At 44.2% G+C, this 16,555-nt stretch overlaps 1 protein-coding gene across 2 annotated transcripts in view; it reads right to left on the minus strand.

Annotated features, from left to right (window-relative positions):
• Positions 1–12,171: 12,171 nt before the first annotated feature.
• The window catches only part of ARHGAP40 (Rho GTPase activating protein 40), a 39,985-nt gene continuing 35,601 nt past the window's right edge, over positions 12,172–16,555 (minus strand). For both annotated transcript variants that reach the window (XM_051633300.1, XM_051633301.1), the window contains exons 14-15: positions 15,922–15,977; positions 12,172–14,788 (exon numbers count right to left, since the gene is read on the minus strand). In XM_051633300.1, coding sequence (XP_051489260.1) covers positions 14,682–14,788; positions 15,922–15,977 — 163 coding nt within the window. In that variant the 3' untranslated portion in view covers positions 12,172–14,681. The remainder of the gene's footprint in view (positions 14,789–15,921; positions 15,978–16,555) is intronic.

Here is a 16,555-nt window from a genome sequence, read left to right on the forward strand (position 1 = left end):
ACAATTTTCCCCCATTCAATTTTGCATTGATCTGCCTCAAAGTTCAAAGAGAGTCTTTTAAGGTTTTTATAGCTCTGCGTGGAAGCTCCTGGCCAGTAATGATGACAGAAACTCAGGGCTTTCACCCAGAAAACTGAATTGCACAAAGCAACTTCCAAGAGAGCACCCTCTTTGTTCTCCATCAGATAACATCCCTGGAAATCAGACAATTATTTGCAGCCATTTTCTGACACTGTTTTCAGCCAAGAGCCCAAATCCCACCACCAATGGTGGCTCAAGGATGTGCCCTGGCTGCTCAGGCTCATATTGGGTCTACCTCACTCCCAGAGGAGAGGCCACATATTGTTTTTAACCAAACATCTGTGCTTTGCCTCTGTCCTCCAGCACCTTTCTCCAGTACAAGCGACCTCCTTAAGCAATATCAGTAGTCTCAACTGTTTAAAAAGAAAGTTGCCAAAATGTGAAATTAATCCAAGCTGTGTAAATACACAGTTTCCCCTGAATTGACTCTTTAAGTGCACCTCTGTCAGTGCAGGCACCCAGCAATGTATCAGCTTGCAAGCCTGAAAGGTCTATTCCCCCCTGGAGGCATCTGGGCTAACATTTCATAAATTACAATCATGTTTTCCTTTTCTGTTAATATTTTCATTCCAAAGGTCATTTACCACACACACACACACACACACACACACTCTCACAAAACAGGGGAAGGGGATGGAAGCTGCTTGATTCCCAGACTTGGGAATCACAGTCACTCCACTAATGATGGAAATCTACAGTTTTACTACAAAGATATTTCTATCTACAGCTGGGGCACTCACCTAGAAAAAGCTCCAGTCTTTAGATCTCCTTGTGAATGAACATCCAGGCTATGGGAGCCACTTCTCTCTGTTGCATATTTGGCTACTATCGAGTAGTAGCCAAATACACACATATTAAAAGGTATTGGATTATGTTTTCTGAAGCTGGGTGCTTGAGTTGGGCACCCTCATCCTACGTGGAGGCAACCAACCTTCAGTCACCAGCCTTTGTGAAGCAGAAGCTGCAGCCAGGCTTCCTCAGGAGGGTCACACAGATGATTCCTCTTCTTTCCTGGGGAGCAGAGGAGACCAGGGCACACAGCAGCCATGGGCCAGTACTAAAAGAGGGGCCCCAAAGTTGACCAGGGTGCTGAGCCTGCTCTATTGCCCCAGGAGAACTTGGGGGGGGCTCTGACAAGGGGTGCTAGACCCCAGGAAACCAGCCATTGCTTGAGCACCTTCAGGGTGAAGAGAACATTATTTACCCACAGACCTGAGAGCTTTCAATGAATGCTGAACTCCCTTTCTGAAGTATTGAAGGAACAGAACATTTTCCCTTACTATTATCACATTAAGCCTGAGAAGGTTTGCGAGGCCCATCATAGAAGGTGTCAGAAGCTTAATATTAATTAAATAGCAGATGTAAGGTTATTGCTCATAATCACAGCTGTGATCTGAATTGTTGCCTGATGATATCCCACTTTTGCCCGCTTGCTGCTTTTGATGGATTATTTGCATTTGCTAGTTTATAATGTGCATGTATTGAACAGAGGCATCTTTTTTTTCATTCCAACTGCATTGCACTCTCTGGTCAGATGATGGATTGGACTTTCAAACACACCATAAACACCAACCCATTCTCTCCAGCACGATACGTATCTATATTCCATATTCACTCTTCAGTGTATCCTGTATTCAATCATCCTTATATTCATTTCTCCTGATATTATTATTATTATTAGCCTTGGGGAACTTGTTTTATAGGCTATTTAGTTTGAATTAAGCATGTATGTCAGTCATTTCTTGTTTATAAAAGAATACAGATGATAAATTACAGGATTTACATCTAGGCTCAGTTTTGGACTAGTTTCCATCTTTACCTGTTACTGGTATTTTTAGCAGCAGTAAAACAGCTGCTGGATTCTTTGGCAAAACCTTCCATTTTCACAGGCTTTTTAGTAGATTTATTAAGCACAAGTGGAAATAGCTTTTTCTTCCTACCAACTTTCTTGTTCAATGACAGATGGTCTGAAGAAAAAAGGTCTTTCTCCATTTTTTCCCCTGTAGGGCTCACTGCCACTTCCCAAAAAAAGAAATTCAAAGATTGAGCAAGATATTGATTGTATTTCAAACATGTTTCACCTTACCTTTAAGCTGTCTATACATTGAGACTTATTGAAATTTTAATTTAGGGTTGGTTTTTTTTTGTTTTCAATTAATACACTTGTTCATCTACAGAAGCAAGTGAATGTGTGGACACTTGCTCTGGATAATGAGCCCAAATCAGGGAACTGTTAGTGTAAATTGATATAATTAATATGCACGCAGAGTCAAACCACCACGTGTTCTAGTTACAATGAAATACTCAGATGCATAATCAGATGTTCCTCCACACTCTTCTTGATGCAGCTTTGTTAGAGTGTAATGCTTTATCTCCCTCTCACAAGCTTTACAGCAAAGCACACCCCAGATGACACAAAGCTCAAAGCTGTTCCCCATCATCCCTCTACTTTCACCTCCCACAAGTGACTCACAAAAACGTCTCTGGGGGTTTCTTGAGCCAGAGGCATCTTCTGCAGCAGGGGGAGCACGTCCCTGGTGCTGCCCTGGGCCCCGGAGCAGCAGTGACTCACCAGGACCTATTTTGGGCTTGAAGAACACGGATCCCTCTTACACTACTGAGAATGGTTACATTGCAGATGGGCAGCACAGGGAACCTCACTCCTCTGCCCTTGTCCTGGTTACTACACACACTCGGTGACTTCTCTTGATTTGATTAATATCAAGTTTTTCAGGGTGCTATGGTTGATTGCCTTGTTTTGTGGATTTTTTTTTCTTTAAGTTTCCAACTCATACTGGATCATTACAGTTGAAAAAGACCTCCAAGATCCAGTCCAACAGTCAACCAACCCCACCATGCCCACTAAACCATGCCCCAAAGTGCCACTTCTACTCATTTTTTTAACATCTCCAGGGATGGTGACTCTACCCATTCCCTGGGCAGCCTGTTCCAATGCTTGACCACTCTTTCAGGAAAGGAACTTTTTCCTACCCAAATCACAACCATGCATTACAACACACCCACTCTCTGGAAGCATTTGCTGTCACACACCAGCACTCTGACTTAACTGAGCACAAGTGGCCATGCTGGTGCCCCAGACCAGGAGACAAAGCCACCCACTAGCCAGCCATGGATGGCCAGGAGCAGGAAAGAGCAGCCTCATGCACAGGAGCAGATTCTGAAACTATTTTGTCACATCTGCACTGGAAGAGTAAAAGCTGTCAAATTATTATCATCTTCACAATGGGTTTTCTGGCAAGGTTAAGACTGGAAACAGCTGAGACATCACCAGAGCTGAACACTGCAACTGGCTGACCAGCTCCTCTCTATCATTTTTACATACACTTACAGCTCCCTGGCCAGAGATTAAGACAGAGAAGCCTTTAATCAAGTACAATTTTCCAACAGATTTTTTTGCACAACCTTCAGTGTGCAGTAGAGGGGATATTTGGGAAGGAAAATCAGACAAAGAAGTCATATCTCTCCAAATCTGGTTAGAGAGCAAAGCACACACGAGCCAGAACATGAACAAAACGTTGGCAGCCCCAACCAGAGGCTATGCCTGAAAATATTGCAGGCTATTTTGATGACAGTTCTTGCTCCCTCCAACTCCAAGCAGCACATCTAAGCAAAATGAATCCTCGTGCACTTGCAGATTGCCTTGAAGTCAAAGGAATAAAAGGAGAAGCCAAGAAGCAGTCAGCAATGCATGCTCCCAGGCAGCTGATGCAAGAGCAGGCATCTCTGCCCAGCACCCCGTGGTTCATCCCTGAAACCCTGCTGGGGACATGGGCAGTGTCCCTGTGGTGCACCCCTTGGATCCTGCTGGGGACATGGGCAGTGTCCCTGTGGTGCATCCCTGAAACCCTGCTGGGACATGGGCAGTGTCCCTGTGGTGCACCAGCCAAACCCTGCTGGGGACATGGGCAGTGTCCCTGTGGTGCACCCCTTGGATCCTGCTGGGGACACAGGCAGTGTCCCTGCAGCCAAACACATCAAGCAATGACTCATAAATTGCTTTGAGAGCAGAGACATCCTTGTGAATAGGACTGGGGGAGGATGAGGCATGTCATCCTTTCCATGTAACCCTTGCCAGTGTAAGCAAGATACAGGACTTGATTTATGATGGGAGTTTTAAAAACAAATAAAAATGTAAATCCTTCAAGCATCGGAGAAGCAATACCTGTGTGTTGCATCTGCAGCCTGCTGTAGGTATTACACCAGGAGATGCCCAGAGCCAAGAGGGTGTGGGCACAACAGGAGGAGCTGTGAGCACTGAGCAGGAGCAGTGGAGGGGACAGGAGGTGGAGATGGACTGTGTGTCTCCTCAGCCTGCCAGCTGCAGTGCTTAGATGGTCAAGATAGCTGCCAAGAGTCCTGATTCATTGAGTGATAGAGATCATGGGCTTCAGGACAGAGGGGAGGAAAAAGGAGGGAGTGCAGATATTGCCTGACCTTAGAAGGTCAGGAGTTAGAATTTTGTTTCTTTAAAGATCCAGGTCTCGACCTCAGAAATAGCTTTATGAAAATGTCACAGCACTGGGAAGCAGCATCTGTGGGTACCTGTGCTTGTAGGGTACTGACACACCGAGGGTCCCAGCAGCATCACTGCCCAGCACAAAAACCCACATTGTTTGTGATAACACAGAGCCAAGTCACGAACAGGCAGTGATGGACCCAGCTAGATTTCCTCATTAGCCCTTACAGACACATTTCTGGATTATCCACACAACCACTGGAGACAGCGTCACCAGTATCTCCAGGGCCACCCAGCCACCTCTGAAGCCCCTGTTTCAAGTAAGAAACTCTTCAAATAAGTGCATCAGCAGGCAAAAGACACCAAGGTTTTGGTGCAGCTCTTTCTGCCAGGCTGGAGAAAGGGAACATCAGTGTGGGAAGCCTGTTCAGCAACAGTGTATCTACCCAGGACCTGCAGCTGCACTTGTGAGCTTTAAATACAGTGCACAAATACATAAAACATCTAATGAGTTCCTGGGGATTCACAGTGTGAACTTCTAATAAGTGAGCACTCAGGAACATGATGAAAAAGTTAGGACTCTTAAATAAACATTCATGCTGGGCACCTGATTTATAACTTTACTGTTCAACCAAAATAAAAGCAGAGCCAGGTCGTCTCCTCAGCCAGTCCCAGCAAAACCTCCCAGCTGGGCTCATGATGGACAACCTGCCTGCTCAACTATTCACAGAAGTTGTCCAATAGGTCCATCATAAATATTAGTAAGTTAGATAACACTTTAATCAAGCTCAGTATTTTTATTAGTAAGGGACAAAACTACAGCACTTCACACTCTGTAGAGAAAAGGGATATCCTGCCAGGGAGCAGGAAAGGGAACTTCACCAACAGAACCAATCCCTGTATAACTATGACAATCTGGCTATTCCAACTTTTTAAAGCTTATTTACTTTTAGGACCTGCTGCTCTGAACATGGTAGTTGCAGAAGACCTTTCTGAGCTGGGGAGCCCAAAGTTTCCGTAAGTGGAGCAGGACACAAAGCAAAGCAAATCAGCTTGGTTCTTCTGCATGTTCCTTGCTTCCAAGGGAGAAAATAAAACAGAAAACACCAACATCTCTGCTTGAATATCCACAGAGGGAAGCAGGAGACAGGTGAATGTTGTTACACATTCCAGTTGACCTGCTCAGAGTCCCATGTGGTTTGTAAAAGGTGTTTTCAACAAATAGCATTAACTCACTTTGTTTCCTACAAGATACAGATTTCCAATATTTTTTTTAACAAGTCCTTAGAAACACACTGTGATGTGTGTATTTATTGCTTGAATAGGTCTGAGGTCTCAGGTGCAAAGACTGCCTGGGGCTACATGCCCCTCTCAACCATGAACTTGATTAAAGGAAAAAAATCCAGACCGATGCATAGAACCATTTTACTGTTACAAGCAAGAAAATTGCTTGGATGAGAGAGGAGCAGAATTTTCTCCCTTTTGCCATATACATCTCCAGATTTTCACCTGCTGCCAATAGTTCAGCAGAGAAACACCAATTACAAAATTTAGTTTCCTAAAGGAGCCTTTAATTTGGTGGACTGGAGAGCCACATTATTCTCTGCAATCTTGTCTGAACTTGCCTGTGTTCTTTCCTTTGAAACAAGTTCTGTTCCATGCAAAATCTGCCACACTGCCTTATTTATTATTGACCCGTCACGGTTTGGAAACATAGCTTAAAATAAATGAGCCTGAATGCCATGGCTGTAGCATTATTAAACTGCCTGGCATTGAGGAAATTGCTTTTCATAAACATCCTGAGCCCCTCTGTTGTTGTTTTTTTTCTTAAAGCATTTAATACAGTGGGAGTCCAAGTTAATCTGAATCAGGCTACAAACAGAATTGCTAATGAGAAGGGAAGATGTATTATTGTTTAATATCGAAAGGCTGAAGTTAGAGGGCAGAGCAAAGAAAGGAGTTTCACAATATACACATAATATTATTTCTATTTGCTGGCACTAAGCAGTGAAAGAAAACGCCTCCACTTTCTCAGCAGGCAAGAGGATGCTTGTTTCAGGTCTCCTCCACCACAGATCCCAAATCTCACTGCCAATGCCAGCACCCATCTACTGCCACCTGTACACCCTGGTAATACAGTTGTTAACAGCTGAATAAAAAAATAAGATAATCCACCTTGCTCTCCAGAGCCACAGAAGCACAGAAAATATTCTGTAGGTGTTCATTCCCTATTTGATATCTCCCCTTGGCAGCACTCAGGCTTGCCCTTTCTGTGCCAGCACTCCCCTAGGCCCCTAGAGGTAGAGGTGCTCCAGTCCATGCAGAATTTTTGGAAAGCCAGATACATTTTCCAGATGAATGGCATGGGGAATCTAGACAGATTCCTTAGGGATACCCACACGTATCATCAGCCTTCCTCAGCCCAGTTCTTCCTTCAGCATGGAGCTGCCAGTAAGCCACCACTATTGTCACACAATAGATACCAAAGTTGAAGTGCCTCTCCCACACCAAATGGTAAGAACTGCAGGAGGGGAGAGAGCTGGGTACCTACTTGCACATTTGGCAACCACACTCTTCAGGGCTGGGACTTGTTTCTTACTTGTGCCGTGTGATGATGCTACTCTTCAAAACAACCCTGGACAGTCTCTGTTTACCTCAACCTCACCTTCTAGGATTCCAGACAGGAAGTGGTGACACTATTTCGTGTCCATTCATCCAATGCTCCTTAACAGCTTCACAGCTACTGCAGATTTGAAGGAGCTCTGAAGCCTGACCACTTCTCCAGCCTGCCATGGAGATGCAGGAGCAGAACCACCCTCCTCCTGCACTTTGCTCTAACCAGCACGGGAGGGAAGAGGGGACACTATCACCCTTCTCACCTGTAATAATCAACATGATACGAAGGAGGGTCACCTGGAGATGCCTTTACATCAGGTCTTAAAGGAGCAACGAGATTTCCAATCCTCAACCAATTTTGAACTCCAGCAGGACAAAGGGATGAGAAACAGCAGCTGAAAGCAAACAAACCTCAGATTGCCCCAGGGTCACTGAAATGGTGAGTTTGCAGCTAGATGATGTTAAAGCGAGGCACGTGCCGCCTGCTGGCTCTTCAGGAGACGTAAAACCACAGTGAACTCCTGGGCAATAATGAATTCCTGTTTGTGATGCCTCTAAATTGAAGAAAATGAGTATTTCTTTTTCCTCTCAGAAAGCAGTGCCGTGCCCCAACCAGGGTTGCTATGCAACCACCTCCTGCACATGGCTGATAACACTCTGGGCATTCTTTCCCCGCCTGGCTGCGCCCTCAGAACAAAGCCCGGCTAATGAACCTCTCAAACGCTCTTGGCTCTGCCTTTGACGGTTCAACTCGGGTTTTCCTTGCGTGTATGTGACAGTTATTGCAGCCACCCACCATCCCCTCCAGCCAGCTGTGTCTCCAGAGCTGGATGGAGGAAATGCCTGATGGAGAGGGATGGACAGGATGGGAGCAGAGCAACAAAATGCCCAACAGGCACAACCAGCCCCAAAATGGAGAGCAGCCACCCCTGCCATGGAACCAGATGGTGATGATCAGGCTCTCTGAAATGTTGAGCCATCAGCACTGCAGACCAAGCCAGCCATTCTTCTGTACCCATTCACCCATCAGAGGTAATACCCTTATCATAGCACAGCTGCTGCCTGCAGGTACAGCAAGGATACACCTCCCCACAGACACATGCAAAAAGGGATGAGACAAAGACAATGCTCCAGGTTGAGCAATTACAGTTTCTGGAAGCACTTAGAAGTTATTTTTTTAACAATCTGTTGAAATAAATTTGACAGTTATTTTCTTGAGCAACCTGGTCTAGGGGGCAAACCATTCTTCTTCTAGACAAACAGGAATAGCGAGAACCATCATCACTGACAAGGAGGGTCAGCTTCCCCCACAGACATCTTTGTCCTGTTGTAGGAGCAACCAGCTGGTGCTGAAGCATTCCTATTTTGTAATTGAGACAATCTCTCCCCTCCACCACTGCCAGATCTGCCCTTCCTGGAGTCAATCACAGGGACAGACAGTTCCTCAGAGAAGGCACTTGGTTACCCTTCCCATTTCCATATTGATATCCAGAGCTGGTTTCTCTTCTATAGCAGATCTACCCTTTACCAGTTCATTTCAGGGGACAGCAAATACAGCAACATTGAGAGCACTCCTTTGGCCCTCCAGTATCTTCCCTACTTAATGGGATCACCTTAAACACACGTGTGAATCCACAAAATCCTGGAGCAACAAGGCAGTGGGGATGAGCTGGCAGCACACACAGTGTGAGCTTCCCAGTATGCACCTCAAAAATTCAACAGGCACAAATTGCAGCTGTGGCTCCAAGTGTTGTTTTCATTAGGAAACTACCATGAACAAAGTCAGGACATGGATTTGCAGCCCAGTCACTATTCCTCACCCCGTGCTGTTTCAATTCAAAACCCAGTGACTGTTCATCACCTCTTGTTGTTTCAACACCCTCAGGCCATGCCAGGTGCAGCCTGAGAGATGCTAGCATAAGGATGGGACCTGACCAGAAATCCAGGGAAAAACTGCAGCTGTAGAACAGTCATTTAAATTCCTTTCCTAGGTGAGAAACTGTTAACAGGTACCTGGAATTACCTGGAAGAAGAGCTTGGGAGAAGCTCTTCCCACAGCAGAGAGCCAGGAGGACCAACCAGACCCAGAAGCACATGTACCCTCAGCCAGCAAGGCAGCACAAATGAGGAGATGGAGCAGGCAACATCTGCCAACCATAAGACAACCTGAGGGATTCATCTTGTTCTGGAAGACAGAAATTCCATAAATAACCAGATAAGAGTCACAAGAGAGCATAGGACCCAGGGAAACCAACACAACCATGCTTGATTTTAGGTGAAAACCAAGCCACCCACCTGGCTGTTCACTCATTGTGACTCTGCCTTGCTGGGCTGAGTTGAAGAAAGCACAGCACGAGTGGTTTTTTGGGGGCACCAAATTATCTAACAAGAGACAATTATGTGACATTACCATTAACAGCACTGTGTGGGGAAAAAAAAAAGAGAGAAAGAAGAAAAAAAAAAAAAAAGCAGCTGTAAGCCCATGGATCCCAAAGTCTGGAAACCCCTTTCACTACCTTTGCAGTAAATAGGTCTCATTTAGCCCATTTGTTCTGTCCAAGGCAGGCAAAGTGAAAGTAGGGTTGATCGATTTGTTAATTACAGTAATTTTGTCTTACATACAGACAGCTGAGTGTTCATCAAGTCACAGATTTGCCTGTTACTGAGAGACATCCCCCCTGCTAAATAATTAGGGATAATAAGTGGCTCATAATAAATGCAACCCACAACAACACGCTCGGAGAGTGCAGTGCAGAGTCAGGAGGGCTATTAGGGAACCCCCAGGTCTATTTCTCCTTTTCAAGAAAACAATGCAATACCTTTAATTGTCTCTCCTGAAACCCTGAGCCAACTCTGCTGGTTTGTTATAAGTGAAAGGCAATTATTCCACATTCTGCCTGCCTTACATGTCCAGAGAAGGCTTACTACAGTCATCAACACAGGTAGGAACAACTTTCTCTGCCTGCAGTGACTGGGCACAGACCAAGAAGAGGTAACACATGTGGTTTACACACTCCTCAGGACTCCTAAAACTCTGAGAAAGGCTCAGAATATTCAGTTTCAACATAAGTCACAAGCCATTCATGCACAACGTGGAGCATCCATCCACACGTGTGGACCAACACGAAGTACATTCAGTACTGAAGGCTCATGTCACCCTCCTGGCACAGAAAGGACATATGCATCTCTTCCAAACCCTGCTACACCAACCAGAAACCAATCCCCCTCCACAGGTACACCTACATCCTCAATTTCTACTGTTTTTTTGTCCTCTTTTCCTCCTTTATCCCCTAGTTTACTTCTTCAACTTCACCCAACAGACAAATAGAGACAACCAAGAGGGTCAGATAGGTGAGAAAATCTCTACTTCAAGTTCTCTTCCAAGGGCTAAGGACAAAAGGGGATCTTCCCTACATTCCCATTCTTTAGACCAGCTCTTGGACAGAGCTAGACAACAGGACATAGCATGGGGAAAAATGTTTCAAGCCCTTGAGCTCAGTGGATCCTGCCAGGTCCAGGTGCTGGGGAGAAGCACCTTAGCTGGAGGAATGGGAAGGGATGAGCCAACACTGAGCTGCTCCAAGAAAGAAAATATTTGACACCACACACACAAGGCTGAGTTTGAAGAGAGGAGTATTGGCTGGGGAAAACTAGAGGACCTGATCCTGCCATGGCCATCTCCTAGCTGATAAGTCAATGCAGCTGCACAGTTTCTTTTATAACAACTGCAAATATTGAATTACAGCCTCTTATTTTTCCCCCAAGGTGAAGACAAATGCAACCCTCACATGCAATGAAGACTAGGAAGGATTTGGAGAGAACTTTACAGTTTCATTCTCTAGGGGGTCTTGTTTTCAACACTGGGGAATGCACAAGGGAAAAGAAACAGATTTAATCAAATGCAACAGAATTTTGTTTACAACAGGATTTGCCTTCATTTACTTACTTTGCTCCAGGAAGTATATTTAGTTGGTCTCCCACAGCATTTCCCTCCAAGGGTTGAAGCTTCATTTGTTCCTGTGAAGACCTTGCATTTCTGCAAAGATTTTTATTTTTTTCCCCCCTGAAGGAAATTATTTTTTTTTTAATATGTAGCACTTCATTTCCACTTCATCCACAAAGATGTTCAACAACATTTGTATGATCCTTTTCTGCCATGTCCTGTTATATCAGCACAACCAGGTTGGGTGCAGAATAAAATGCTGGGCTTTTTGTTGTGAGCAGGGGAGAGCTGTGTAGTGATCAATCAAAAAATGCCCCTGGGGATGTGAGAGGTTTAGCATTTTGATGCTACTGAAGATGAATGGGTGAAATGACTTTGATAAACTGGTGTTTTCCTCAGATAATTGCTCTGAAAGCTTTCCAAATCCTGGATCCTCCTCCTTTGTCTCTGGATAGGGTAGCAACTCCTGCTTTCTCTCAGAAGGCTGCTGCAGTTCCTGTTTTTAAACAAAAGGCTGTGGATTTATGCCACATTTCATCACTGACTATTGAACACTAAAATCTTAGTCGTAATTTAACCAGAGACTCAGACTGGATTCCTGTTATTCTCAGCCAACTTGGCAAGTCCTGCCAGCAAGTACATCACTGAGAACAGCCCAAGCAAGAAGGGACTGAGGGGCAAGAAGGGGACTTCTCACAGGACATGGCCACTCTTCCTCAAGCTCAAATCTTGAGCAACAGCTCTTCTTCCTTCAAAAGTCACAAACCCTTGGTGCTCACAAAGAGAACTACAGAGGCCACCAGCTTAAAACCTTTCTCTGGGTTTTCTAAACATAACACCTCCTCTTCCTCCTCCTGGATTGTTCTTTCAAAGTTATCCATTGGGATCATCCAAAGAGGAACTTCTGAAGCCATGATGTGAAACTTCTGTCAAGCTCACAGAGATCTCAGGTACATCCCTCCTCCAGGCATGAGGCAAATCCTGCTGGCCTTCACAGACCTGCTGTCATTTACTGTGCTAACTTATTCTCAGCCACTAATGACTCTAGAGACAACAGATTTTACTGTATTTTTATTATTTCATTGAATAAATGAATTTTAAATACAGAATTAAAAATTGGTAAAAAAAAGGTATTAAAAGCCAGCATTCAGAAGTAGGTTGCACAGCAGTGATGGAAAAAGTCATACTTACTTTTTGGTACAAAGATAAGATAGAAAAATAAAAAAGCATAACCATCATCTGGAAAGAGATGGGTGAGGTTTTTTTAACATTTCCTTTCATATTTGAGAACCCATATTTGTCTCATGAGAATCTCCCACCAACCTTGTTTTTCACAGCACTGATTCACATTTTGTTGGTGTTGACACAAACCCACTAATTTGTTGTTTAGAGGAGCAGTGATTTAGCATTGCCCCTCATCTATAGAAGCCTGTATGTTTAACCAAACATCCAGTATACGAGGGGTGGAGAGAAATTCAGTGTTATGTGATTTGCAGGGATGCAATTCAGATTATAGTCTCTGAGCAGGAACAAGTTCTTTTGTCTCTCCCACAGATACCTTCATGAGTTAAGAATTTCTTACAGTCTTTGTTAAACTCCATCACTTCAGCAAAGATTTCCAGAAGTGATGAGTGAATAGGTACCTTTGACCTTTAATGCCCAAATTTAAAGCAGCTTGATCTTCCAAAGGACACAGAGCACCCATCCTCAAGGACAAGAATTAGGCCCTTCCAGGCACTATTGAAGCCCTATAAAACAGAGGCACCTCAAGAAGTTTTGACATTGGGGTTCAGGGTTAGGACTGGGAGGTGGGTTTTTTGCAAAGTTCTACTATGGTTCTTAAAAAGAAGATGGTCCTTATGAAGATGATCCCACCAGTCAGTGCATCTACATCATCTCAACCACAAAAAAAGTAGGTAGACTTTCTAATGTGTACATCATTTCAAGGCATCAGCACCACTCACACAGTATTTCACAACAGGTTAGAAAGAACATGGACTGTTGCTTGCCTGTTCCTCAAGGATTGTAAATCACCAAGACAATGAACCACAAAGCACAGACTGAAGTGTCCTTACAACAGAAACTGGGATAATGAATAGGGATAGCTACACATCAGCCTGAGGGAAAAAAATAAAGAGGAAGGAAAGTTAAGGCTGTAATGGAAACAAATCCAGTTAAACAAAAGAAATAATACTGGAGAATGTTACTGCAGTGCAGGTAAGAAATGGCAAATGAAATACTTTGAGTATGCACCTGCAGGGCAGCCCTGCTTCTGCCACGTGAATAAATATCCAACAGTGTTGAAAAACAGGATGTAAAAAAAAGACATTGGGATTTTCAGAAACTGCATGTCCCACCCCCCTGTAACTGCATAGTAGGTTCCCTCACATGAGGTATTTCAGCATCACCACAAAGGAAAGCAAGACTTGTGCACTCCTCCTCCCCAGGCACCACCTGCTTTGGGCTGAGGGGTGGTGGAGATGCAGAGGTGTGAAGGGCAAGTGTTCTGCTCTGCCCTCATCTCTGCAGCCCAGAGCGAGCACCCGGTGCTGTGCCAGGGGACAACCTGCAGTCAGAGCAGTGCAGGCTCAGCTCAGGACTCACTGTGCCACCAGAGACTGGCATGGACATCTTATTTCAGCCACTGCACATCTTAGGGGTTGATGGCTTGGGTTTGTTTTTTTTTTTTATGACATATTCAGAGTCTTCCAAAACCAAGTTCCATTCAGGTGGCCAGGTCAGATTACTAATGTCAAACTAACTTCTGAGCATTTCCTTGGTTTTCCACTGATATGTAGACTGTCCAGCAAAATAAATGCACATTTTACCCTCACAATGGCAACCTATACATGTGGTTTTGCATCCCTGGCAGACCTGTATGGAACAGGCATCTTTCCTATCACACTGTACATCTGAAAGACTGTTGTCCATCCCATACTTTTTTTTTTCCAAGGCAAATAATTTTCTTGTGTTGTATATAAGTATTTAATTGTATTAAGTACAGGACATTGGCTTCCCATCTGGCCTTTTTGGAAGCATCCTTTTACATTCTTCAAGTAATGTAGCAGTATCTTGTTAGTGAAACCCAGGATCACAACCTTCTGATGACACGGAACAGCCAAGAGTGGATCTTACCAAGGGGAAGTCATTGGTACTACTGCAGTATTTGACTGTCTCTCCTCCAAAATGAGGATGTGATCAAAACAAAAGACAAATCCAATAGAAAAATGTCTTCTACACTCTTCAAGATGACATTTCTCCTCTTAAGTTCTATCATTGCTGCACAATCACTGTAGTTTTGTTTGCAGGGTTTGTTCTGGGGGAGATGTTTTACTCAAGAAGAATCACACCCCCCTGGAAATTCTGCTACAGAATGGTAATTGCTGCTTGTTATCAACACCCCTGTTGGCATGTAGGCTCCTGTACTCTCACAGCCAGCTGTCATGGAAGTAGTACATAAAACTCTGTCCTTCAAAGACACAAGCACTGTGTAGTCTAGGACTATACCAGGAATATCTCTGTATTTTTTCCATGCTTTCCAAAAACTTCCACCTTCTGCTTTCCTTAGAACATCCGAGGATAAGAGGGGTTTTGCTTAATTATCCACTCAGCATGGGGATTGATGTGGTACAAATCTAAGAGGTAAGTGTCTGGGTCCAGGCAACGTTCACCTGCCAAAACAAGAGATTCAGAAAAAATAACATCTTTTATATCTTTAGTTGCTAGGGTTTGGTTTTTGTGGGGTTTTTCCCCAAAAAAACCACAACCCTGGTACTTGTTCACGTTAGTTTCAACATCACAACCCTTGAGAAGTGTTTCCACAAATCTGTAATTTATGTTTCTTAAAATTATACTAAGGCCAAGCTTTGACTTTCATGGAAGGATACTCTAATACCCAAGAGCTTTAGCACTTGGAAACCATCATTAAATACGTTCCTTCAACAAATGCTTCTAAGAAACACTAAGAGGCAGCCAAAGCACTCCAGTAATCAACAGTCTCCAGAAGCAGCTGTAACAGGGCATAAGAATCCCTCTCTGTTTCAGACCCCCCTAACTTGCTGCTGCAATCATGTTAAGTCTCCTCTCCATGTGATGTCTTTACCTTACTGGTGAGTGGAAACTGGTAACTAAGAAACATCAGCAACTTGTTTAAATAGATGGTTTGAGAAATTTCCACCAAAGGTAGTACTGTCTTCTGTAAGAAGGCTGATAAGACAGAGAGACTTCCCACCTGGAGCTGGCCATCCTTAGTACAGATGCCATGTGCCAGCTTACCACACTTAAAGTCCAGACAAGAGGTACATAATTAAAAGCCTATAGTGGCACAGGATGAAGCTGCCCTTTATTTAATGTAGTTTAATGGTTTTAAGTTCCACACTTAACTTCAAACAGGGATCTTTATCACTGAGGGAAGGGCTTAACATGGTGTATTTAAACAGAGTGGGATGTTGGTTTGTTTTTAGTTGTGCCTGTCTCTGCCCTCAAGATTTTTGGACTCTGAGTTTCCACCTTTCTTAACCTGCAGCTTCTGAATAAGATCCATGAGCTGAGTATTTTTGGAAGTCCAGGCTTCAACCTTCCCACACACTTGCACTATAAAGGCTTTTTGCAGTGATGACTGGAAGGCCTGTGAACTACCAACCCAGGGTGCTGTTTGCTGTGGGTGAAGTTAATCCACACTTGTTTGTTTGTCTTCTAACTTTTGGAGCCCTATTTCAAATCTCATTCTTGTTGTTACTCCCTCCTAAGACAAGTTAAGCCTAAAAACTGGATATCAGAGTCCTTAGTTACTATCCAGACTTACCAATGTTGCCCCCTACTTCATACAGGAGCAAGTTTGTGCACTCCACTGAGTTGCTACTGCAGAAAGAAAAGCAAATTGAAGTTAAAAAAGTTCTGTGAAAGGCTGGTTATGTAGCTTAGCAATGTTTCTTCCAAAATAATTGCTTATGATTCAGCGACCAGCAACTGTCATGGAAGCTGGAGGCCACGTTAAAGACCTTGCTGATCCTCCTGAACAAGACAGCTGTGGAAAAGGACCCAAAACTGGAAAAAAGAAAACAAGGCAGATACTCCTCCCTGGCAGCAAGAAGCACACTACATGCAGACACTGACTTTTCAGTTGGAAGACAACAGGCATAAAAAGCACAGCTCCCTGCTCTAGAAGCAGGAGCCTGTCCAAGAGAAGCTCTTGTGCAGCTGCAGTAGCTTGTTAGCAAGATACCAGCTGACCCACATTCAGCCAAGTTCCCATCCACCCTCCTTGTCTAGACACCTTCTGCCCAGGGACACTGTCAGGAGCTGCACTAACACTTTACCTACTAACTCCAGTCTGCAGGCATGCTGACGGGGGAGGGAAGTCTTGTGTTTACTTTTTGGGTTACTTCAGCAATTCTCCAGTGGAACACAGGAGGGAGCTGCAAGGCTTCTTTCGGGAA

Source organism: Apus apus, chromosome 15 (genome assembly GCF_020740795.1).
Source record: "Apus apus isolate bApuApu2 chromosome 15, bApuApu2.pri.cur, whole genome shotgun sequence".
Lineage (NCBI taxonomy): Eukaryota > Metazoa > Chordata > Aves > Apodiformes > Apodidae > Apus > Apus apus.